General features: G+C 45.9%; 2 protein-coding genes and 1 pseudogene across 2 annotated transcripts in view; 1 reads left to right on the forward strand and 2 right to left on the reverse strand.

The window, feature by feature from the left end:
• Dcdc2c (doublecortin domain containing 2C) overlaps positions 1 to 2,788 on the reverse strand; it is a 38,147-nt gene extending 35,359 nt beyond the window's left edge. Inside the window, exon 1 of the mRNA XM_041630505.1 lies at positions 2,502 to 2,788. Within this exon, the coding sequence (XP_041486439.1) occupies positions 2,502 to 2,788 (287 nt within the window). The remainder of the gene's footprint in view (positions 1 to 2,501) is intronic.
• Positions 2,789 to 4,048: 1,260 nt separating this feature from the next.
• Allc (allantoicase) overlaps positions 4,049 to 24,979 on the reverse strand; it is a 39,476-nt gene continuing 18,545 nt past the window's right edge. Inside the window, exons 8-12 of the mRNA XM_041630465.1 lie at positions 19,522 to 19,677; positions 19,080 to 19,153; positions 16,665 to 16,773; positions 6,982 to 7,106; positions 4,049 to 4,258 (exon numbers count right to left, since the gene is read on the reverse strand). Of these exons, the coding sequence (XP_041486399.1) occupies positions 4,049 to 4,258; positions 6,982 to 7,106; positions 16,665 to 16,773; positions 19,080 to 19,153; positions 19,522 to 19,677 (674 nt within the window). The remainder of the gene's footprint in view (positions 4,259 to 6,981; positions 7,107 to 16,664; positions 16,774 to 19,079; positions 19,154 to 19,521; positions 19,678 to 24,979) is intronic.
• Positions 23,663 to 24,581, forward strand: LOC121432475 (annotated as a pseudogene).

Raw genomic sequence — 24,979 nt, forward strand, 5'->3', positions numbered from 1 at the left:
GGCTTTTTTTACCCAAAGTTCCAAAATCCTCCCACAGTCCTCCCAAAAACACACGGCCAGGTCTGTCACAGCAATACCTCACGGTCCTATTACCAAGTCATCTCAGGTAGGGCTACTATTGCTGTGATGGAACACCACTGCAAGCCAGCGTCCAAGCAGAACCCTGGCTCTGAAAATGAGACCACCTATGCTTGTCCATGGGGCTTCATAGATGTCCTTGTCTTACCAGAACTTTTGACCATTAGGACTTTCAAATAGTTTTCTATGTTCCCACAGAATAAAGCATGATTTAAATGGCAATGCAGAGTAGCTGAAAAGTCTTACCTTAAGGCTCCTTCTTTATATATAAAAAAAAAAAGTATGCTTTGTTTGTTTGTTTCCGAGACAGGGTTTCTCTGTATATCTCTGGCTGTCCTGGAACTCACTCTATAGACCAGGTTGGCCTCGAAGGCACAGAGACTCACCTGCCTCTGCCTCCCTGAGTGCTGGGATTAAAGGTATGCGCCACCACCGCCCCCACCCAGCTAAAAGTATGCATTTTTCTATTGTTGCCCACATTGTTGCTCAGTTTTAACCATATGCAGGGAAGAATTACTTTAGGATGGAAAGATAGAGGAAAAAGATATAAGTATTCAGCACAGAGTCAAGTCACAAAGCACAAAGCCTGATCCTCACAGAGAGGGTAGACAAAAGATGGTTCCCCACAAGTGGGCAGTTGGGGAGTCTCCAGCCGGATGGCATGTCCTTGTCTAGGGTGGACAGGACCTCAGTCCTGTGGTGGTTGTTTTATATTTATGTTATATATAGGCATGAGTGCCTGTGTGCATGTATGTATATGTACCATATGCATGCCCTGTGGTCTCAGAAACCAGAACTGGAGCTGAAGGGAGTTGTGAGCCACCGTGTAAGTTCTAAGAAACCAGAATCCTATGCAAGGAGGAGGCACATGCCTTTAGTTCCAACACTCAAGAGGCAGAGGTAAGTGGATCTCTGTGAGTTGGAAGCAAGCCTGATCTACAGAGCAAGTTCCAGGACAGACTGGGCTACATAGAGAAATTCTGTCTCAAAAAAACAAAAACAAGCTATATATATTATAGAGAGAGAGAAAGAAAAAAAATTTACATGTGTATTGTATATATATTGTATAGTGTGTGTGTGTGTGTGTGTGTGTGTGTGTGTGTGTGTGTGTATAAAGAATAGTTCACTCTCTGATCTTTGAAACGTGTGCAGACCCAGCAAATCTCAGTCTGTGGATATTCAACCTCAGACTCTGCCCCTCACCACCTCTGCCCACAGGCCTGTCCTTCAACCTTCCTAATCCTCTCAAACTTTCCATTTCTCCAAGTTTGTGTTGCTAGTCAGCTCTAAGAATCTGGTTTTCAAATTTTCTTGTAAACTGACTTCCATTATATTTTTACAAAAACGCAAAAATAATCCAGAAAATGAAGGCACAAAAACCACAAAATGCTCTCCCGATAACATAGAAACAGATCAGAGAGCAGAATGGTGAAAGGCGGTACATGAAACCAGCAGCAGGCTTTCTTCCGGGTCTGGTGGTCACTGAGCAATTTCCTTGGTTTTTCCAGAGGTGGAGGAAGATGTCAAGTGGCCCAGGGTTCAGACACTTTGAAGAGGGCATGTACTTAGCCCGTGGGGTGCTGTGGCGTGGGCACTCACCTCCTGATTCACTGAGAGTGGGTCTCATTTACCAGAGGTTACAGTTCAGTGCCACTCAGAAGGGGTCCTTGTCCCCTCCACCCAACCTTGACTGCCTCTTTCCCACTGCCTATCATGGCCTGTCACCCCCTCTCTGTCCCCCCACCCCCAGCCTTGATATATGTATGACAAGACAGACCCAGGAAGGCTTGAACTTAAACAGCACATTTACAACTGTATCCCAGCATGCAAACCTTTCTGTGCAAACCTTTCAAGCCACAGGCCCCTGGTCATCACTGGGGGACACTCCAGGATGGCTAGCTTCCCTTACAACTGTTTGTTAGTGCCACTATTAGAATCGGATTCTCGGGTGGATATTAACTGCTCAGCATCTCAGCAGTTAGACTCTAGGGCCCGTGCACCAGTCTGATGTCAGGGCAGAAGTGTTTCATAGTTTTATTCAGCAGACGGGAGGCCGATTTCACATGTCATTAACCTAAAAGATGAAAAATAAATAAATAAAGCCTAAATGCTTCTCTGTGTTGAGCTCATCCTCAAATGCCATGCATCTGTTTCACGGCCATAAAAGCACCTGGATAATACAAACTAATCTGCACCCCTTGCCGCCCTCTGGGATTCTCTGAACCGCACGTTATGTGTGTAGCCTGTTGCTCACAAGGACAGTGACTCCTACTGCCAGACGCCCTGGATGAGGCCCTGGGTGGGGTGCACTGCTCCTGAGAGCTGGGCAAGGCCCTGGGTGAGGTGTACGGTGTGCAAAAGTCTGGGTGGGGTGTGCTGCTGTAGGCACCTGAGTGGGAAGAGAGCTCCAGGGCTGCACTTACTCCAGTTTCTTGAAGCGCTCACGGCCCGCGGCCACGTACTTGCCACCGGCCTGCAAGGCATCCAGCCCGAGCACCTGGTGACCGCGCGTGGGCGTGTAGAGCCTCCGCACTCCGAAGGGCACATCCACCTGCTCGGTCAGCTGCTCCAGCAGGACCTCGAAGTTGGCTACGCGTCGCCGCGAGAACACGAACTTTCGGCCCACATAGAATTGGTCCCCGTTGCGGTACACCAAGATGGTTTTGGCCGGCGTGGTGTCCACCAGGGCATAGGGCCCGCGCGTACCCATGACCACTGCTCACTCACGTCGGGACACGCAGAACCATGCACGGGGACACCCAGCACACCCGCCGAGAACCCACGGGCTCTCTCGGGCTGCGGGCCACAGGTAGGACTGGGCTGCCAGGACGGTGAGCCTTGAATCTGCAGCATACGCTGACGTCCTGGGGCGATTGTGACTGGGCCGGCAGGAGAAGAGTGACAGGGAGCCAGGCAGGACAGGAAGGGACTGGTCAGATGGACATAAAAGATGCAGACAGGATTCAGAACGCAGACAGGTGAGGACAGGGAAATAGATCGGGAGCAGCAGGAAGCTCATAGAGGTAATTGGCATGAAACAGAGACCACGCACACACAGAGATGAGGACACAGATCTGACACACAGAACCAGGGCCGGGAGGATGCAGGAAGAGCTCAGATAGGTAGGTGGTGGCTACAGAGAAAAGAGGGAGAATCTGATGAGGTTGTGTTTGCCTCTAATTCCCGTACTTGGGAGACAGGAAGATGTCTGTAAGTTCGAGGCCAGCCTGGTCTATATAGAGTTCCAGGCTAGCCAAGACTACATAGTAAAACACGAGGGAGCTCTACAGGCATCAGACAGGTGACATGATAGGGCTCAAGGAAGAGAAGAAAGAGAAAAGGTGGCCGTGCTGACTTCCCAGCGTGTTACTGCCCTGTACTCCGCTAATACTCGGGGTCGTTGAAAGTATGTCACCTTCTGAGCCTCCTTTCTTGCTTTCATCCCACGCTTGTGTAGGACTCCAGGCTCAGCGCCACATGATGTCAGGGACTGGCTGCCGTGGCCACTGGTGCTCAGTGCTTCAAATGTGTGTCATTTCAGGATACACGGCAGATGGACTGGGACGGGGGAGGGGGACCTTTGGTAAAGTCCTGGATGACTTTATCTCTTTTCTAAGAGATAACCTTTTATCAGGGATGACTTTGTCAAGAGATATCCTTTATCTCTTGAACAAATGATTCTAGAAATACTTTCCTAAAGGCTTTATGGCCTAAACCAGCTCTCAAAGCCCTAAGGTATGGATTACCTATTGAATCTACACATAACTGGTGCAGAAAATTGATACTATCACCTTTTGTAGTGTTTTTCCAGGAGGCTATCCACCATTCCTAGCCATGGCCAACTTTTAAGCTACCAAATGGGCGTCAACAGGAGACAAAGGCCAGTTTGTAGGGTGACCACTTTATTGAACCACCAGGGCTTCAGAACACTGAAGACAGCGGGTGGGGACCACTACCACGGATGTGCTATCTAAAGATTTGCCCGGAAGCTTGGTTTCAGAGAGAACTTCAGCGTGGGCTTCTCCCTGAGGGGTCGCAGCAAACAGATGGAACTGGGGTAGCCCTTGAGCCGAAGGCGGCTTACACCCCCATCAGGGGTGATGGTGAGCCTGGCATGAGTGATAACATCCTGGAGCTCCAGAGTCAGGCTGTCCAGCACGTGGTTCTGGTCGGGAGAGAGCTGGAAAAGAGGGCAGATGCAGGTCCTTGGAGGAGAATGGTGTGGAACTCCCCCAGTGCAGTCAGCCCACCGTGGCCTTAGGGGCTTTAAGAAAAGGTTTTCAGCAATAATTTGGTCTAACATAAATCTGCTGGTGGGGAAAGCACACCCATGTGACAATGGCATGCATGTATGTGCAAGTGTTGTGGTATTTTTTAGTAAGGAAATAATCAAATGAAGAGGAGATGAAACCTGGTGTCTTATAAGAGCAACAATGAATAAATGGGACCTCCTGAAACTGAGAAGCTTCTGTAAAGCATTAAGACAAAAAGGCAACCTACTGAATGGGAGAAGATCTTCACCAGCCCCACATCAGACAAAGGCCTGATCTCCAAAATATATAAAGAACTCAAGAATCTAGACATTAAAATTCTGAATAACCCAATTAAAAATGGGGTACTGAACTGAACAGAGAATTCTCAATAGAAGTTCAAATGGCCAAAAGATACTTACGGTCATATTCAACTTCCTTAGCAATCAGGGAAATGCAAATCAAAACAACTTTGAGATACCATCTTACACCTTTCAGAATGGCTAAAATCAAAAACACCAATGATAACCTATGCTGAAGAGGATGTAGAGTAAGGGAAACACTCATCCATTGCTGGTGGGAATGTAAACTTGTGCAACCACTTTGGAAATCAGTATGGTGGTTTCTCAGGAAACTGGGAGTCAACCTACCTAAGGATCCAGTGATTCCATTCTTGGGAATATACCCAAGAGATGCCCAATCATACTACAAAAGTATTTGTTCAACTGTGTTCATAGCAGCACTATTTGTAATAGCCAGAACCTGGAAACAACCTAGGTGTCCCTCAATGGATAAAGAAGGTGTGGCACATATACACATCAGACTTCTACTCAGCAGTAAAAACAATGACATCTTGAATTTTGCATGCAAATGGATGGAAATAGAAAACACTTTACTGAGTGAGATAACCCAGACCCAAAAAGATGAATATGGTATGTACTCACTCATAAGTGGATTCTAGCCATAAACAAAGAACATTGAGCCTATAGTCCATGATCCTAGAGAAACTAAATAATAAGGTGAACCCAAAGGAAAATATATATTTATCCTCCTGGAAATAGGAAATAGACAAGATCGCCGGCAAAAGTTGGGAGCGCGGGATGGGGCTGGGGTGGGGAGGAAGGGGAGATGGAGAGAGAGAAGGGAGAAGGAGAGGATTGGGGAGAGCTTGGGGGAGTGGGATGGTTGAGATTGAGAAAGGATAGTTATGGGAGCAGGGAAGAAGATATCTTAATTAAGGGAGCCATTTTAGGGTTGGCAAGAGACTTGGCTCTAGAGGGGGTCCCAGGTGTCCAAGGGAATGTCCCCAGCTAGGTCCTTGGGCAGCAGAGGAGAGGGTACCTGAACTGGCCTTCTCCCATAGCCACACTGATGAATATCTTGCATATTACCATAGAACCTTCATCTGGCTATGGATGGAGATAGAGACAAAGACCCACATTGGAGCACTGAACTGAGCTCCCAAGGTCCAGATGAAGAGCAGAAGGAGGGAGAACATGAGCAAGGAAGTCAGGACCACGAGGCGTGCATCCACCCACTGAGACAGTGTGACTGATCTAATGGGAGCTCACCGAGGCCAGCTGGACTGGGACTGAACGAACATGTGATCAAACCGGACTCTCTGAATGTGGCTGACAATGAGGGCTGATGGAGAAGCCAAAAACAATAGCACTGGGTTTTGATCCTGCTGCATGTACTGGCTTTTTGGGAGCCTAGTCTGTTTGGATGCACATCTTCCGAGAGCTGAATGGAGGGGGGAGGGCCTTGGACTTCCCACAGGGCAGAGCACCCTGACTTTTCTTAGGACTGGAGAGAGAGGGAGGGGGGAGGGGGAGAGTGGAAGGAAAATGGGAGGAGGAGAGGAGGTGGAAATTTTTAATAAAAAAAAAAACTGGTGTCTTCAGGGTTACTTGAACCCTCACTACACCCTTGGTGACCACTCCCCTTGTCCAAGACACTCTAGCGTGTATCAGGGTATCCATCCTACAGATGGGCACAGCATGGAAGCTTTAAGTGTACTGGGTGCCCTTCATATAAGTTAAATGCAAACACTTGCCTGTGTGTGCATGCTTAGCACATGATAGATTTTTGTTTTAGCAAAATTTTGATTGTTAGGCATGTGAAAGTCAGAGTCCACCCTCCTCTGTGAAAACACGGGTGTGGCTTTTTACAGTCCATTCATTTACAGTTAAACTGAGCAAAGACTTCCAGGAAAGTTCATTTGAAGAGCTAAAATCCTAGCTACTCAGGAGGCAGAGGCAGGAGGATTACAAGTTCAGGGCTGGCCTGAAAAACTCATCAAGATCCTGTCTCTAAAAGTTAAAAAAAAAAAAAAAGAGACTATGGGTTGAGTTCAGTGGTAGGGAGATGCCTAGGGGTGGAGCTCAGTGGTAGGGAGATGTGTAGGGGTGGAGTTCAGTGGTAGGGAGATGCATAGGGGTAGAGCTCAGTGGTTGGGAGATGCGTAGGGGTGGAGCTCAGTGGTAGGGAGATGCGTAGGGGTGGAGCTCAGTGGTAGGGAGATGTGTAGGGGTGGAGCTCAGTGGTAGGGAGATGTATAGGGGTGGAGCTCAGTGGTAGGGAGATGCATAGCAATTCAAGATCCCAGGTTCCTCGAGACTGAGAGTCAGTCCTCAAATTGTACCCCACGAACCTTGGTGACAGGAAGCAGTGGCTTCCACTTATGGGCTGGGAGGATCCATTGGTTCCTGACCATGTCTTCCTCTTCCTGCGTGGTCAGGATGCACCCATCCACTTGGCAGCTGTCAGGAGAATTGCCTGTTGGAGCAAACAGAGACATGGAAACTGTTTCCTTCGGCATAGCTCAGCTTCTAGGATACAGATAAATTAATCAGATCCAAATCCAGAAATGGGCTGGGAAGGCAGTTCTGCAGCAGAACACTTGCCTAGCATGGATGCAGCCCCAAGTTCGATTCCCAGCCCCACAACACAACAAAAATCAAGAACAAGCCAGAGTTCTCTCTAAACAAGAAGTATAGTGTAGGAGAAAGGAAAGAACAGAGTTGAACTGCTTTTTAGAATGCAGAGGTTAGTTGTGCAGTTCCTAGGAATGAGAAACAGCCAGCATGTCTTAGTTGGATGCATCCATACCTTGAAAGCTGGATGGACTTGATAAGCATCACAGGCTGCAAACTAAATTGCTTGCTTACTGCTACATAGCACCTCTGAAATCATGATGGATCTGGGAAGTACTTGCCTTACAATGTCACTTTGTAATGTGCTGTGGGACAATGGTCTATACCCTGTCACTTGTATTTTAAATAAATGCTGATTGGCCAGTAGCCAGGCAGCAAGTAGAGGTGGGGCAATGAGAATTCTGGGAAGAGGAAAGTTTCAGTCTGCAGTTGTGACCCAGGTGCAGAGGATGCAAGATGTGACTGCCTCGCTGAAAAAGGTACCAAGCCACGTGGCTAACACAAACAAGAATTATGGGCTAATATAAGTCATAAGAGTCGAAAAATCCAAAAAAAAAAAAAAGAAGAAGCCTGAAATACTAGGCCAATCAGTTTATAATTAATGTAGACCTCTGTGTGATTTCTTTGAGACTTAACAACTGCAGGGACTGGGTTGGACAGAAACCTCAGCCAACAGTAAAGTGACAATACAAAGAAATCCTGGGGCTGGAGAGGTGGCTTGGGAGTTAGGAGAGCTTCATAACAGCATTTATCTCCAGCTCCAGGGGATCTGACCCCCATCTAAGTTTTGTGGTTACCTACAGAGTTACAGCCACACATACAAATAAGAATCAATAAATCTTCCAAGTGAAGAAAAAGACAAAGAGGAGGAGGGGAAGTTATAATCACAAGCTACACTAGTGGGTGCTGAGCCCTGCCCAACATTCTGTGCCCCCAGGATTGCTAAGGGGTCTCCGGGTGAAAGAATACAGCCTTGAGACTCTCTTCTCTTTGGAACTGCACAGAACCACAGGCAAGGGTCAGAGGCCCTAGGGGAAGGGTCACTTGATCTTGTTAGGCATATTCCAAGACAGAGAGATTCAGAACCCTCGCAGAAGCCCCTCACTGCCTGCGTGCCCCATTAATGTTCATCTCCTGGGATAAACATGTGTGTCTTGCATGTGAGTCATGGATGAACGCAGGGAGAACACAAGGAGACTATCAGAGCTGCCGAGCCTACCCCTGACATGTCCATACTTGTGTGTTTACTAACCTGTGCATCCTTGATCCAACTGAACGTAACTTATTATTGCTATCAGAGATATTGTCACGCTCCCTCCCTCCTGAGTCTCACACAGTGTCCCCGAAAGATGCCAAGGGTTCAGAAGCATATTTTTATGACCTTTTTGGAGCACTGGTTAACAGGACTTATTGTTTGTTGCCTTTGACTAAACTCCTCATGAAAACAGGTTATCCCCCCACCCAGCTTCCGTCCAGACCCCTCCCCACTTCGCCCCCACTGCCCTCTTTTGGCGCGTAGCATCGCCCAGCGCAGCCTATCTGGGCGCTGGGTCCGAGTACCCGGGGCTCCCGGGCGGGCAGCAGTTCCTTTGTTTCTGTGGCCTGCCTGCACCAAGCGGGGTAGGCGCTTTGTCTGCGGGCTGCCCAACCAGCACGGAGGCTTGATCTTTCGGCGCCAGGAGACCCAGCATTGGGGTGAGTTTCTGGCCCACGGCGCCAGCCTGGGACGGGGAGCTCGGGGGTTTCTTGGCCCCCTGTCCTGCTTGGGCTCTCTGCAGGGCCTCTACTCCCCGTGTGCTGCCTCTTTCTTCCTGGCCCACCCAGCTTCCGTCCAGAGCCCTCCCCACTTCACCCCCACTACCCTCTTTTGGCGCGTGGCATCGCCCAGCGCAGCCTATCTGGGCGCTGGGTCCGAGTACCCGGGGCTCCCGGGCGGGCAGCAGTTCCTTTGTTTCTGTGGCCTGCCTGCACCAAGCGGGGTAGGCGCTTTGTCTGCGAGCTGCCCAACCAGCACGGAGGCCTGATCTTTCGGCACCAGGAGACCCAGCATTGGGGTGAGTTTCTGGCCCACGGCGCCAGCCTGGGACGGGGAGCTCGGGGGTTTCTTGGCCCCCTGTCCTGCTTGGGCTCTCTGCAGGGCCTCTACTCCCCGGGTGCTGCCTCTTTCTTCCTGGCCCACCCAGCTTCCGTCCAGAGCCCTCCCCACTTCGCCCCCACTGCCCTCTTTTGGCGCGTGGCATCGCCCAGCCCAGCCTATCTGGGCGCTGAGTCCGAGTACCCGGGGCTCCCGGGGGGGCAGCAGTTCCTTTGTTTCTGTGGCCTGCCTGCACCAAGCGGGGTAGGCGCTTTGTCTGCGAGCTGCCCAACCAGCAAGGAGGCCTGATCTTTCGGCGCCAGGAGACGCAGCATTGGGAGAGCCAACATTGGGGAGAGACAGCGTTTGGTAGGCAAGGAGACCTAATCCGGTAAAAGAAGATCCATAGGGAGCATTTGGAAGAAGAGATGGGCCGACGTCAAGGCAAGAATTCGCCCAACAAGCTGAAAAGCAACATGAAGCTACCAGAAACAAGCGACCCCACAACGGGAGGACAAGAACCCCTTAATCAAGAGGAAGGAGAAAAGATTGACTTCATGAAAGTGATTGACACCCTTAAACAGCATGTAAAAAACGCCCTTATAGAAATGGATGAGAAATATAACAGAAAGTTTGAAGAATTGAATAAATCAGTGAATGATACCCTAGAAAACCAAGGAAAAACAATCAAACAGATAATGGAAACAGTTCAAGACCTGAAAACTGAAATGGAGGCAAAGAAGAAAACACAAACAGAGGGCCGTCTGGACATGGAAAATCTAGGTAAACGAATAGAGACTACAGAAACAAGCATAACCAGCAGAATACAAGAGATAGAAGAAAGACTCTCGGATTCTGAAGATACCATAGAGAAAATAAACACACTGATCAAAGAAAACAGCAAGTCCAACAAACTCTCATCACAAAACATTCAGGAAATATGGGACACAATAAAGAGACCAAACCTAAGAATAATAGGAGTAGAAGAAGGAGAAGAAGGGCAGCTCAATGGTCCAGAAAATCTATTTAATAAAATTATAGAAGAAAACTTTCCCAACCTAAGGAAAGATTTTCCTATGAAGGTGCAAGAAGCATACAGAACACCGAATAGGCTGGATCAAAAAAAAACATCCCCTCGCCATATAATTATCAAAACACAAAGCATACAGAATAAGGAAAGAATATTAAGAGCTGCAAAGGAAAAAGGCCAAATTACTTATAAAGGTAAACCTATCAGACTTACACCTGACTTCTCCATGGAAACCATGAAAGCCAGAAGGTCCTGGATAGATGTACTGCAGAAACTGAGAGACCATGGGTGCAAGCCCAGATTACTATACCCAGCCAAGCTTTCATTCACTATAAATGGAGAAAATAAAATTTTCCAGGATAAAAACAAATTTAAACAATACGCAGCCACAAATCCAGCCTTACAGAAAGTAATTGAAGGAAAATCACTAACCAAGGAGTCCAACAATGACCACAATAACTCAGACATCTAGAGACCCTTCACCAACACAAAACAAAGAAGGGAAACACACAAACTCTACGACTAAAAAAAAATGACCGGAGTTAACAACCACTGGTCATTAATATCACTTAATGTCAATGGACTCAACTCACCTATAAAAAGGCACAGGCTAAGAGATTGGATAAGAAAACAGGATCCAACATTCTGCTGTTTACAAGAAACACACCTCAACCACAAAGACAGGCACCTACTCAGAGTAAAGGGCTGGGAAAAGGCCTATCAAGCAAATGGACCTAAGAAACAGGCAGGTGTGGCCATACTAATCTCTAACAAAGTTGACTTTAAACTTAAATCAATCAGAAGAGATGGAGAGGGGCATTTTATACTCATAACAGGAACAGTTCATCAGGATGAAGTCTCAATCCTGAACATCTATGCCCCTAATATAAAAGCACCCACGTACATAAAAGAAACATTGCTAAAATTCAAGGCAGCCATCAAACCGCACACACTAATAGTAGGAGACTTCAACACTCCTCTGTCACCAATGGACAGGTCAATCAGAAAGGAACCTAACAGAGAAATAAGAGAATTAGTGGAGGTAATGAATCAAATGGACTTAACAGACATCTATAGAACATTCCATCCAAATAGGAAAGAATATACCTTCTTCTCTGCAGCTCATGGAACCTTCTCGAAAATCGACCACATAGTCGGTAACAAAGCAAACATCCACAGTTACAAAAAAATATTAGTAACCACCTGTGTCTTATCAGATCACCATGGATTAAAGTTAGAATTCAACAATAATGCTACCCCCAGAAAGCATACAAAGTCATGGAAACTGAACAGTCAACTATTGAACCATAGCTGGATTAAGGAAGAAATAAAGAAAGAAATTAAAGTCTTCCTGGAATTCAATGAAAATAAAGAAACAACATACTCAAACTTATGGGACACTATGAAAGCAGTCCTAAGAGGAAAGTTCATAGCACTAAGTGCCCACTTAAAGAAAACAGAGAAAGCTCACATTGGAGACTTAACAGCCCACCTGAAAGCTCTAGAAAAAAAAGAAGCAGACTCACCTAGGAGGAGTAGAAGACTGGAAATAATCAAAATGAGGGCTGAAATCAACAAAATAGAAACACAGAAAACAATACAAAAAATCAATGAAACAAAAAGCTGGTTCCTGGAGAAAATCAACAAGATTGACAAACCACTATCCAAGCTAATCAAACGGCAGAGAGAGAATTTGCAAATTAATAAGATCAGAAATGAAAAGGGGGACATAACCACAGACACAGAGGAAATTCAGAGAATCATTAGATCTTACTACAAAAGCCTATATGCCACAAAATTGGAAAATGTAAAGGAAATGGATACTTTTTTAGATAAATATCATATACCAAAGTTAAATCAGGACCTGGTGAACAATCTAAATAGACCTGTTAGTCGCGAAGAATTAGAAGAGGTTATCAAAAACCTCCCTACCAAAAAAAGCCCAGGACCAGATGGTTTCAATGCGGAATTCTACCAGATCTTCCAAGAAGATCTAATACCTATACTCCTTAATGTATTCCACAAGATAGAAACAGAAGGGTCATTACCAAACTCCTTTTATGAAGCCACAATTACTCTGATACCAAAACCACTCAAAGACTCAACCAGGAAAGAGAACTACAGGCCAATCTCACTCATGAATATCGACGCAAAAATCCTCAACAAAATACTGGCAAATCGAATCCAAGAACACATCCGAAAAATTATCCATTATGATCAAGTAGGCTTCATTCCTGAGATGCAGGGCTGGTTCAACATACGAAAATCTATCAATGTAATCCAGCATATAAATAAACTGAAAGAAAAAAACCATATGATCATTTCATTAGATGCTGAAAAAGCATTTGACAAAATTCAACATCCATTTATGTTAAAAGTCTTGGAGAGATTAGGGATACAAGGGTCATACCTAAATATAATAAAAGCTATATACAGCAAGCCGACAGCTAACATCAAATTAAACGGAGAGAAACTCAAAGCCATCCCACTTAACTCAGGAACACGACAAGGCTGTCCACTCTCCCCATACCTCTTCAATATAGTGCTTGAAGTTCTAGCAATAGCAATAAGACAACATAATGGAATCAAGGGGATTCGAATTGGAAAGGAAGAAGTTAAACTTTCGTTATTTGCAGATGATATGATAGTGTACATAAGCGACCCCAAAAACTCCACCAAAGAACTCCTACAGCTGATAAACAGCTTTAGTAATGTGGCAGGATACAAGATCAACTCCAAAAAATCAGTCGCCCTCTTATACACAAAGGATATGGAAGCAGAGAGGGAAATCAGAGAAGCTTCACCATTCACAATAGCCAAAAACAGCATAAAATATCTTGGGGTACATCTAACCAAGGAAGTGAAAGATCTATTTGACAAGAACTTTAAGGCATTGAAGAAAGAAATTGAAGAGGATACCAAAAAATGGATGGACCTCCCTTGCTCTTGGATTGGTAGGATCAACATAGTAAAAATGGCAATTCTACCAAAGGCTATTTATAGATTCAATGCAATCCCCATCAAGATCCCATCAAAATTCTTCACAGATCTGGAGAGGACAATAATCAACTTTATATGGAAAAACAAAAAACCCAGGATAGCCAAAACAATCCTATACAATAAAGGATCTTCTGGAGGCATTACCATCCCTGACTTCAAACTCTATTACAGAGCTACAGTAATGAAAACAGTGTGGTACTGGCATAAAAACAGAGAAGTCGACCAATGGAATCGTATAGAAGACCCGGATTTTATCCCACAAACCTATGAACACCTGATTTTCGATAAAGGAGCTAAAAGTATAAAATGGAAGAAAGAAAGCATCTTCAACAAATGGTGCTGGCACAACTGGATGTCATCTTGTAGAAGAATGAAAATAGACCCTTATCTATCACCGTGCACAAAACTCAAGTCCAAATGGATTAAAGACCTCAATATCAGCCCGAACACACTGAACCTGATAGAAGAGAAAGTGGGAAGTACCCTACAGGAGCTGGGCACAGGAGATCGCTTCCTATGTATAACCCCAGAAGCACAGACATTAAGGGCAACATTGAATAATTGGGACCTACTTAAACTGAGAAGCTTCTGTAAAGCAAAGGACATAGTCAATAAGACACAAAGGCAACCTACTGATTGGGAGAAGATCTTCACCAACCCCACAACAGACAAAGGTCTGATCTCCAAAATATATAAGGAACTCAAGAAACTAGACTTTAAAATGCTAATTAACCCAATTAAAAAATGGGGCACTGAACTGAACAGAGAATTCTCAGCAGAGGAAGTTCAAATGGCCAAAAGACACTTAAAGTCGTGCTCAACTTCCTTAGCAATCAGGGAAATGCAAATCAAAACAACTTTGAGATATCATCTTACACCTGTCAGAATGGCTAAAGTCAAAAACACCAAGGATAACCTTTGCTGGAGAGGCTGTGGAGGAACGGGTACCCTCATCCATTGCTGGTGGGAATGCCATCTTGTGCAACCACTGTGGAAGTCAGTGTTTCGGTTTCTCAGGAAATTCGGGATCAACTTACCCCTGGACCCAGCAATACCACTCCTGGGAATATACCCAAGAGATGCTCTATCATATGACAAAAGCATTTGTTCAACTATGTTCATAGCTGTATTATTTGTAATAGCCAGAACCTGGAAACAACCTAGATGCCCTTCAATGGAAGAATGGATGAAGAAAGTATGGAATATATACACGCTAGAGTACTACGCTGCGGTAAAAAACAATGACTTCTCGAATTTTGCAGGCAAATGGATGGAAATAGAAAACACTATCCTGAGTGAGGTGTCCCAGACCCAAAAAGATGAACATGGGATGTACTCGCTCATAATTGGTTTCTAGCCATAAATTAGCGCCACGGAGTCTACAATAGGTGAACCTAAAGAAGCTAAGTAAGAAGGTGAACCCAAGGAAAAACATATAGTTATCCTCTTGGCTAAGGGAAGTAGACCCAATTGCCGGGGAGAAAATTAGGATCTTGGGGGTGGGGTGGGATGGGGGTAAGGGGAGATGGGGAGAGAAAAGGTAGAAGGGAAGGAGGGGGGATTTGGGGAATCAGGAGAATTGGGATAAAGGAAAGGTGGATAGGGGAGCACGGAACCTCAATTCTTAGTTAAGGGAACCACTTTAGGGTGAGCAAGAGATTTGACCCTAGAGGGGCTCCCAAGTGCCCAACATGAGGTTCCCAGTTAGTTCCTTGGGTAGCTGAGGATTGGGAACCTGAAATGACCCTATCCGAGAGCAATACTGACGAATATCTTGCATATCATCATAGAACCTTCATCTGGTGATGGATGGAGACAGAGACAGACCCACACTGGAGCACTGGACTGAGCTCTCAAGGTCCCAATGAGGAGCAGAAGGAGGGAGAACATGAGCAAAGAAGTCGGGACCACGAGGCGTGCACCCACCCACTGAGACAGTGGAGCTGATCTACTGGGAGCTCACCAAGGCCAGCTGGACTGTGACCGAAAAAGCATGGGATAAAACCGGACTCTCTGAACATGGCGAACAATGAGGGCTGATGAGACGCCAAGGACAATGGCACGGGGTTTTGATCCTACTTAATGTGCTGGCTTTGTGGAAGCCTAGCCAGTTTGGATGTTCACCTTCCTAGATATGGACGGAGGGGGGAGGACCTAGGACTTACCACAGGGCAGGGAACCTGGACTGCTCTGTGGACTGGAGAGGGAGGGGGAGAGGAGTGGGGGGAGGGGTAGAAGGGTGGGAGGAGGGGGAGAAGGGTGGGAGGAGGGGGAGGGAAATGGGAGGCTGGGAGGAGGTGGAAACTTGTTTTTTGTTTATGTTTTTTTTTTCTTCTTTTCTTAATAAAAAAAAATTATTTAAAAAAAAAAAAAAAAAAAAAAAGAAAACAGGTTATCCCATACCAGTCATGAAGAGAACTGGAACTAAAGATGCCATTAAACTTCAAGCATATGCAAAAGAGCTGGCATGTCAGCTGCCCCTCAGGATAAGCTTTGCAATCTCCAATGAGGTCTTTCCATGTAGCACCAACCTCTGGCCCCCATACAACTGCACACACACATACACACACACACACACACACACACACACACATGCACTTGCGCACATACACACACCCCACCAGGCTAAATAAATAAACTACAGTCAGTCAAAAGGGAGTTAAAAATATCAAAGTTTTGAAAATACCCACTAAGGAACCTGACCTTATTCTATTACTGAACCTTCATGTAATCAATATTAAAAATCATGATGTGGAAGTCATTCAAAAAACTAACCATTCAAAATATGAATAGAAACTGTCACCATCTGTTAAAAGACAGCTAAACAATCATGATATGCCCAACCCTTTGATCCCTTGATCACCTAACAGACACTTCTGTAACATCTTCCGTTCTCTTAATATAGTGGCAACATAAATATTTCATAAGAAACCAAGTACAGACTAACCCGGCTGCTGTCCAGATTCTTTTTACTACCGGATCCCCTGTCTGTCTTTCTCACAAGCTCTTTGCACCTTCCAAGGGGAGCCTGCCTCACAGTCACCTGGAATTTCATGTGGGTCACGGGCTGGAGAGTGGAGACAAGCTCTGTCCTAGAGCTGCTAGCTCCTCCTTTGCGTGGCTTTCAATAAGATGAGCCAACCAGCCAACTAGGACTTCTCAAGAGACACTGGGTGACAGAATTAGAATGATCCTCCCAAAGCTGCATGGCTAAATGGAAAGACCAGCAGCTCAGCGGACTCCCACAGGCCCTATAGAGCAGACACACCAGCCGTAGGGGTCTGCCTGAGGCTTACCTATATAGTATCTGGTATCAATTTCAATTTGAGTGATGACTCCAGGATGTGCCAGTCGGAACACTGCCCACTCACTACCGGGGATCTGGAGAAGGCCGTTCTCATCACTCTGGAATTCAAAATAAACAAAATCATAAGTCAACTTGGATTCAAGACAGCCAACCTAAACACAGGCAGGAGGAGCTGACATCTCATACGGTGCTTACTGCAAGCAAGCCAAGTGTGGTGCCGTAGTACACATCAGTAATCTCAGCACTTGAGAGAAAGAACCCGGAAGGTCAGGAGTTCAAGGTCAGCCTGGCTACCTGAGACCCAATCAACACACACACATACACACATACACAAAAACATACACACACACACACACACACGGTACAATTTCTGTTAGTAATAAGTTCATGAAGAGGACTCCAGACACAAAGATGCTGATCTACTCCCAATGTCCCAATGAGGAGCAGAAGGAGGGAGAACATGAGCAAAGAAGTCAGGACCACAAGGGGTGCACCTACCCACGGAGACAGAGGGGCTGATCTATTGGGAGCTCACCAAGGCCAGCTGGACTGTGACTGAAAAAGCATGGGATAAAACGGGACTCTCTGAATATGGCGGACAATGAAGGCTGCTGGGTTTTGATCCTACTTCATGTTCTGGCTTTGTGGGAGCTTAGCCAGTTTGGATGTTCACCTTCCTAGACCAGGATGGAGGGGGGAGGACTTTAGACTTTCCACAGGGCAGGGAACCCTGACTGCTCTTCAGACTGGAGAGGGAAGGGGAGAGGAGTGGGGGGAGGGGGAGAGGAATGGGGAGAGGGGGGGAGGAGTGGGAGACTGGGAGGAGGCGGAAATTTTTTTCAATAAAAAAATAAAAAATTAAAATAAATAAATAAATAAATAAAAAGATGCTGATCTACTTAGCCCGTGGGTCCTCTAAATTGTCTGACCTTCCAAAGCAAGGGCTTTCCTAGTTATCACCTATTCTGAAGATGATTAGCCTCCAAGCCTTGCTTTTCCAGAAGGAGGGGTCTGTTTATAGCAGGAAGGACTGATGGCAGGAAATCAGACCCCAGAGACAGGAGCAGTTGTAAGTTTTCAATGGGGTCCACAAAAAATATGGGTTTTGGTTTGGTTGGATAGAGATTTGATTGAACTGTTGAATTGGCTCTAACGTCCTCTATGGGTCACAGGCTCACTTAGCCCATCTCACCCTAGGGAACATGGACCTTAGAAATTATGAAACCAGTGTTTCCTCCAGGTTTTCTAACAGATTCACCCATCTCTTGTATCTTTAATCTGTAGATTCTCGGGGTCCAGCAAGATGACGTGGGAGATGAAGATGCTACCAGGCCTGAGTTCAATTCCCCCAGAGCTACATGGTGGAGGGAGGAAGCCTATGTTAACGATTAATGTTTAATTAGTAATTAATTAATTATTAATTAAAAAGAGAAAGTGAACTTTAGATTTTTTTCTTTCTTTAGTAAATAAATGGAACATTAAAAAAAATTTTTTGACTAGAACAGCCAACAAGGCATGTTTAGTCTTCTGGTAAAATTTAGTGTAATACCACACCAGGTAGAATAGTGGAAATACAGTAGGAAATTTGAAAAAAAAATGTAGAAAATAGTAATAAAAACATAGACCATGGATTAGCTGTTTGCTGGTTTTGCTTTGGAGTGTTCTGTCTGCTTGTGTTCTGAAACACGAGATCTTATGTAGCCCAGGATAGCCTAGAACTCCATATGGCTTCCCTGGTTCTGTTTCTGTTGCTATAACATTCTGAGCAATACAAAGGAAGAGGACAGGGTATAGTGGGGTGACAATCCCAAGTCATCATCTTCATCTCAGGAAGTCAAGGGAAGGGGACAGGGTATAGTGGGGACAGGGTATAGGGGGCTGGCAACCCCAAGTCAGCATCCATCACCTGGGGAAGTCAAGGCAGAAGCTCCATCAGGTAGCCACATCACATCCATCCACACTCAACAGCAGAGAGAAACAAAAGCAGCCATGCTGTCTACTTGTTCAGTGTTCTACCCTTCTCTACTCTTATAGGACCCAGGGACCCAAACCAGGGAATGGTGCTACCCACACATTCTGGGTCCTCCTCCATCAATTAATAATCAAGACAGGCACCCCACAGACATGCCCACTGGCCAATCAGGTCTGGATAAGATTCTCTTCTCAACTGATTCTAGGTTGCATCAAGTTGTCAGTTAAAACCAGTACCAAAAGTAACCAAGGCTAGCTTTGAACTCCTGATCCTCCTGCCTCTACCTCCCCAGTGCTGGAATTACAGACAAGCACATTACACCCGGCTCAAGAGAATCCATAAAGAAGTGCACTTTTCCTCGATATAAATTGAAAGAAGTATTTTTAAGCATTTTCTAGAAAAACTCAAAACTGCCATTGTTGCTAGTCTTACTTCTAACACGGGGGGTCTGTCCAGCCTCCTGGCTGTTTCCCAGCCATCTGCCATGGACTTGGGCTGGCCGACACCTACAAGAAATAGCTGGGGTTACTGGAACAATCATTGATTTAATGTGACTGTGGGAATGGATTTGCTGTCATTAAATTTCACATCCCATAATCCTAAGTATCACTACATAAGTTAATTTCAATAGAGTTGATATTTCAGTGAATTCACAGCCGTGAAATTGACTGATTTTTTTTTTCTTTAGAGCAACTACTTAGGCAAAAATTAAGACGGATCATGACTCTTGCTGACCCACCCCATATGAAGAAGACATCTAGTTACGCCCATTCCCTGCTAGAGTCCCCACCCCCACCTTGGGCATCATTCTGGCCACGCCCAGCTTGCAATGCAGTCTTCGACACGGACGCTGGCGCCTGGGTCGCCCTCTCACCTATCATATTATTTGGATGTCCAAAGTGTGCGTTACTAAATCCTATACAGACTCCCCCAAAAGCAATGGCCACCAGGTCTACAGGTTCCTTGGAGTCCGAAGAAGTCCAGTCCCTCTGTCCAGTACCATATACTCGGAGGCGTGCGATGCCACCATCTGAGGAGGAAAGGTGCCTGGGTTAGCTGGGAGAAGCTGGGGTGTCGTGTTCCCTGGGGCCTGCTAGCCTTTGCCCACCTCTTTTCCTACTAGCTTTACAACCCAGTAAGCCCACTGCCCAGGTCCCTGCAGCAGACACTGTTCTGCACCTAAGCAGCCTTCCCAGTTCTCCAATACTACTTGTCATTCTTGGCCCTCAGGCACCACAGTTCCAAAAAATGCCTTCACTCGCCTTCTGCACGCTTTTCCAGCCCATCAACCCACCAGGGGAATGTTATTGTGTCTCCCTTTTCCTTCACTCCATTGCTCTAGTCTTAGCCTGAAGCTGCTTTTTGTTTTGTGTTCATGGTTTGAGTCAATGCTAACACTGATGCCACAGACACAGAGACTGAAATCCCTGGAGGGCACATGAGATACAGAGTATGTCACATCCATGTAGTTCCCAGCACGTGGCAGCGTGCCAGCTTCCTTAAGAAACGGGTCAGTAAAATCAAAATCAACTGGAAATTTGCCATCATGGGCTTGGGGGAAGAAGCCGAGGTGGCTCAGTAGTAAAGAGCACTCGATGTTCTAGCAAACAACAGGAGCTCAGTTCCCAGGATTCTCACTGAGTGGCTCACACCCACCTACCTGTAGCTCCAGCTCCAGAGGATCCAGCGCCCTCTTCTGGCCTCCATGGGCACTTGCACACATGTATGCGAACACACACACACAAAGAAAATTCTTTTTTTTTTAAATGTTTGGTGTCAGAAGCAAGCACCGCAGTCTCCAGCACTGACTCACACCACATTGCCCTGCTGTGCAACCAGGACATGATGCGATGATCCTCTGAAAGCCCCACTAGCTGCTGAGAAGCACAGTCTGACACAGGCAAGCATGGGAGCGAATGGCTACTCAGACCCATTTGGTCCCTGATCATCACAAGTGGGCCTTCTCCTTTGCCTGGATGTGGTTTTCTGGGTAGCAGAAGTCAAACAGCCTTTTCAAAAAAAACTCATATCATTTGACTACACACTGAATCTGAACCCCACATATTTTGACATTGGAAAAGAATTGGTGCCCAACGTAGAGCCATGTGCCTTTAATTCCAGCTCTCAGGAGAAAGAGGCAGGTGGATCTCTGAGTTTGAGGCCTTCCTGGTCTACAGAATGGGTTCCAGGATAGCCAGGGCAATGCAGAGAACCCCTGTCTCACGGACCCCCTACCTGGTTTCATAATGCCTGTTATTAGCAAGCTGGTACTAAAAACACACCTCCAGGTCTTTCCTGTGAGGGTGTCTTCCTCCACACCACAACTACCAGAAATACGTGGTACCTACAGAAAGGACCGAGAGATCCACAGCCAGCATGTGTGTGAGGGACTCTACTGCCCTGCTCCTCAGAGAAGCCCTTGTCAATGGTGCAGGTGGGACATGGCAAATCCCTGGTCCTCGGGGCATGCCGCAAATATGGCTACAGGTAAGAAAGGCCACTACAACTTAGTAACAAAACAGCAATAGTATAGAAGCCATAACCCACACAATCTTTGCCATAGATAAAGGAAAAACGTTTGACAAAAATCTGATACTATTTCACAATGATGACACTCAGCAACACGGGGATCTTGGGAACTTTCATAGCCTGGTGGAGGAGACGTATGAAGACCAACGGGGCACCGCAGAGATCAGACATGGGTGTTGACTCTTGGCACTGTCATTCAGTGCTACACTAGGAGCCTAGCCAGGGCAACGATGATAGAAGTTGAAAGGGGTGAGACCCAACTGGAAAGGAAGAAGTAAAACTGTATAGTCACAGATGACATAATCTTGTGCATAGAAGTGTTTTGGTTTTTGTCGTTGTTGTTGTTGTTGCTTCTCAAGACAGGGTTTTTCTGTATAACCACTCTGACTGTCCTAGAACTCACTCTCTAGGCCAGACTGGGCTTGAACTCACAAATGTCTGGCTGCCTCTGCCTCCCCAGGACTGGGATTAAAGCTGTGAGCTACACAGAAGATTTTAATTACTCTAGTTAACATTAACATACCATTTCCTTAGGAAACACAATGAACACCTTACACTCTATAATTACGAACCATTGTCGGCAGAAGTTAAAGGATATTTGAAGTAGCGGGCGAGGCTACTACCTTCTTGGGTTGAGAGCTCAATGATAAAACGGTAATAGTACTAGATTGATGGATCCACAGGCCCCGCGTCATCTCACTCAGAATCTACATGTCCTTATGGAAGTTTCTAAGATAAATCTAGAGGATAGCATGAAAAAAAAAAAAAAGAAAGATCAATGCTGAGCTAGCAAGGTAGCCCAACAGGCAAAGGAGCTTTCTGAAGAGGCAAGATGACCCAAGTTTAGTCTACAGAACCCATGCAAAGGGGGAGAGGGTAAGAAATGCCACAAAAGTCATCCTCTGACCTCCACACAGGAGTGGCAGCATGTGTACCCTCCCACAAACACTATGCCCATGCATGTGCACCATGATGGTTTAATTGGTTATCTTTTAAGACTCATTTTGTAGACATCACAATACCTGACCTCAAATTATGCTACAGAACCATAATAACAAAAACAGGTGTGCAGGCCACTGGAAAGAAGACCTGGAAGTAAATTCAGTTACAGCCACTTGATTTTGACAAAAAAATTTCAAAAGCAAAAAAAAGTTTTTTTTTAAAAAAAAAAGCACACGGGCTGGAGAGATGGCTCAGAGGTTAAGAGCATTGCCTGCTCTTCAAAAGGTCCTGAGTTCAATTCCCGGCAACCACATGGTGGCTCACAACCATCTGTAATGGGGTCTGGTGCCCTCTTCTGGCCTGCAGGCGTACACACAGACAAAATATTGTATACATAATAAATAAATAAATATTAAAAAAAAAGCACACATCTTTAGTAAATGGAGCAGAAAACTCTAGATATCCACATGTAGAAAAATGAAATTATCTCTGTGTCTCTTGACACAAACAAAAATGAATTCTAAATAGACCAAAGGCACACCGATAGAAGACCTGAAACTATTAGGGGAGAGTATTTCACAGTATGGCCATGGCAATGAGTTTCTTAAAGGAGCTCCATTGACACAAGAAACAACCCCTGGAACTGACAAACAGAATCCACATGCAATTAAAAGGCTTCTCATAACCAAGGAAACAATCACCAGAAGACAGTTTACAGACTAGAGGGAAAGATGAACCATACATCAGACGGGAGATCAACGTCTAGAATATACAAAGAAAAAAATGAATGAATAAAACCAAACCATCCAGTCAATAAATGGGCTGAACTGAAGAGACAGCTCTTAATATCTGGAGTGTTTGTCATCCTCAACTATCAGAGGATCGCAAATTAAGATTGTTTTGAGATCCCATCTTACCCCCAGTCAGATTGTCTAACATCAAGAAAATAAATGATAGACAGAGGCAGTTTTCTAAAGAAAATATGTCAGTGGGACAACAAACACGAAGAAAGTTACCATCATTGGTCACCAAGGAAGTGCAAATCCAAAAAGGAAGACTGCACTTCACACCTTCTGGGTGACCTCGACAAATAAGATGCCCAGCACTGGGGGCGGGGGACTGAAGGAGTCAAATGCCTCCTCATGCATGGCTGCCACTTGAAAAATATCTAGAATCTCTCAAATCCTCAAACACAGAGTTACCAAAAAACCCAGAAATGTCAATCTTAAGTATATAATAAAGGCAGATGGAAATATACACATACAAAAACTATGCTATGAAAAGTCGGAGTTCTCACTCCTCTGGGGATATACCTGCAATGCCAGTGGAATATGAGGACCAGTAGGTTGCAGACGTCATTTTGATCCTGTATCTTAAGTGTCTGAAACTATTAGCTAGGCCGAGGGCCAGTAGGTGGGAAAGTGCTCAGTGGGTGGAGGGTCAGAGGTGAGAGGTCAGAGGGCTGCGAAGGGGGAGGAGCGAACCGGAGGCAGATGGCGGGTTTGGCGCGTCAGGCTGAAGGAGGAGAGCGGCGGCCACTCAACATGCACAGCCTGGCGACGGCAGCGCCTGTGCTTACTGCACTGGCTCAAGTGGACAGAGAGAAGATCTACCAGTGGATCAATGAACTGTCCAGTCCTGAAACAAGGGAAAATGCTTTGCTGGAGCTAAGCAAGAAGCGAGAATCTGTCCCTGACCTTGCACCCATGCTATGGTATTCATTCGGTACTATTGCAGCACTTTTGCAGGAAATTGTAAATATTTATCCATCTATCAACCCTCCAACTCTGACAGCACACCAGTCTAACAGAGTATGCAATGTGTGGCCTCACACCCGGAGACCAGGTTGGCTTTTCTTACAGCACACATCCCACTTTTTTTGTACCCCTTTTTGCACACAGTCAGCAAAACTCGTCCCTTTGAATATCTTCGGCTCACCAGCCTTGGAGTTATTGGGCCTTGGTTAAAACAGACGAACAAGAAGTAATCAACTTTTTATTGACAACAGAAATCATCCCTTTGTGTTTGTGGATTATGGAATCTGGAAGTGAGCTTTCTAAGACGGTTGCCACATTCATCCTCCAGAAGATTCTCTTAGATGACACTGGTTTGGCTTATATATGTTAGACTTATGAGCGTTTTTCCCATGTTGCCATGATCTTGGGTAAAATGGTCCTGCAGCTATCCAAAGAACCGTCTGCCCGTCTGTTGAAGCATGTAGTAAGATGTTACCTTCCACTCTCAGATAACCCCAGGGCATGCGAAGCACTAAGACAGTGCCTCCCTGACCAGCTGAAGGACACAACCTTTGCCCAGGTGCTAAAAGATGACACCACCACGAAACGCTGGCTTGCACAACTGGTGAAGAACCTGCAAGAGGGCCAGGTCACAGATCCCCGGGGAATTCCCCTGCCCCCTCAGTGATCCTCTCTATTCCGTCCCACTACTCCCATAAGTTGGGGAGCGGGGTGGAACCTAAGAGGAAAACAGTTCAGGTTTTATTGCCGACTGGGAGTAGACAACCTCAATGCTGAACTGCACTGGAGAAAAATGGCAAAGTACCCCACTGAGGTGTGTGGGCTGACTGGAGGTCCTGGAACCCCCTGCTGCTCCCAGGAATTGGGCTCCTGACACAGCAGTCTGCCACCACAGCCCCAGGAGGATGTCAACACCAGCAAATGCTGTATTTGCAGCATGCCCAAGATGACCCTGCTCCTAGCCACTGGTAAAGAGGAGATATGGTAATAGTAGCAACACTCTAAGCATGGTGAGCGCCTGGGACCATAAGCCATGTGGCTTAATTTTTTTTTTTAACTTTGCCTTCCTGGAAGACTCAAGATGTATCTTTTAATTCTTTCAGT

The sequence above is a fragment of the Microtus oregoni genome, unplaced genomic scaffold (assembly GCF_018167655.1).
Source record: "Microtus oregoni isolate MIOR12 unplaced genomic scaffold, Mior012 000034F_ref0000314, whole genome shotgun sequence".
NCBI classification, from domain to species: Eukaryota; Metazoa; Chordata; class Mammalia; order Rodentia; family Cricetidae; genus Microtus; species Microtus oregoni.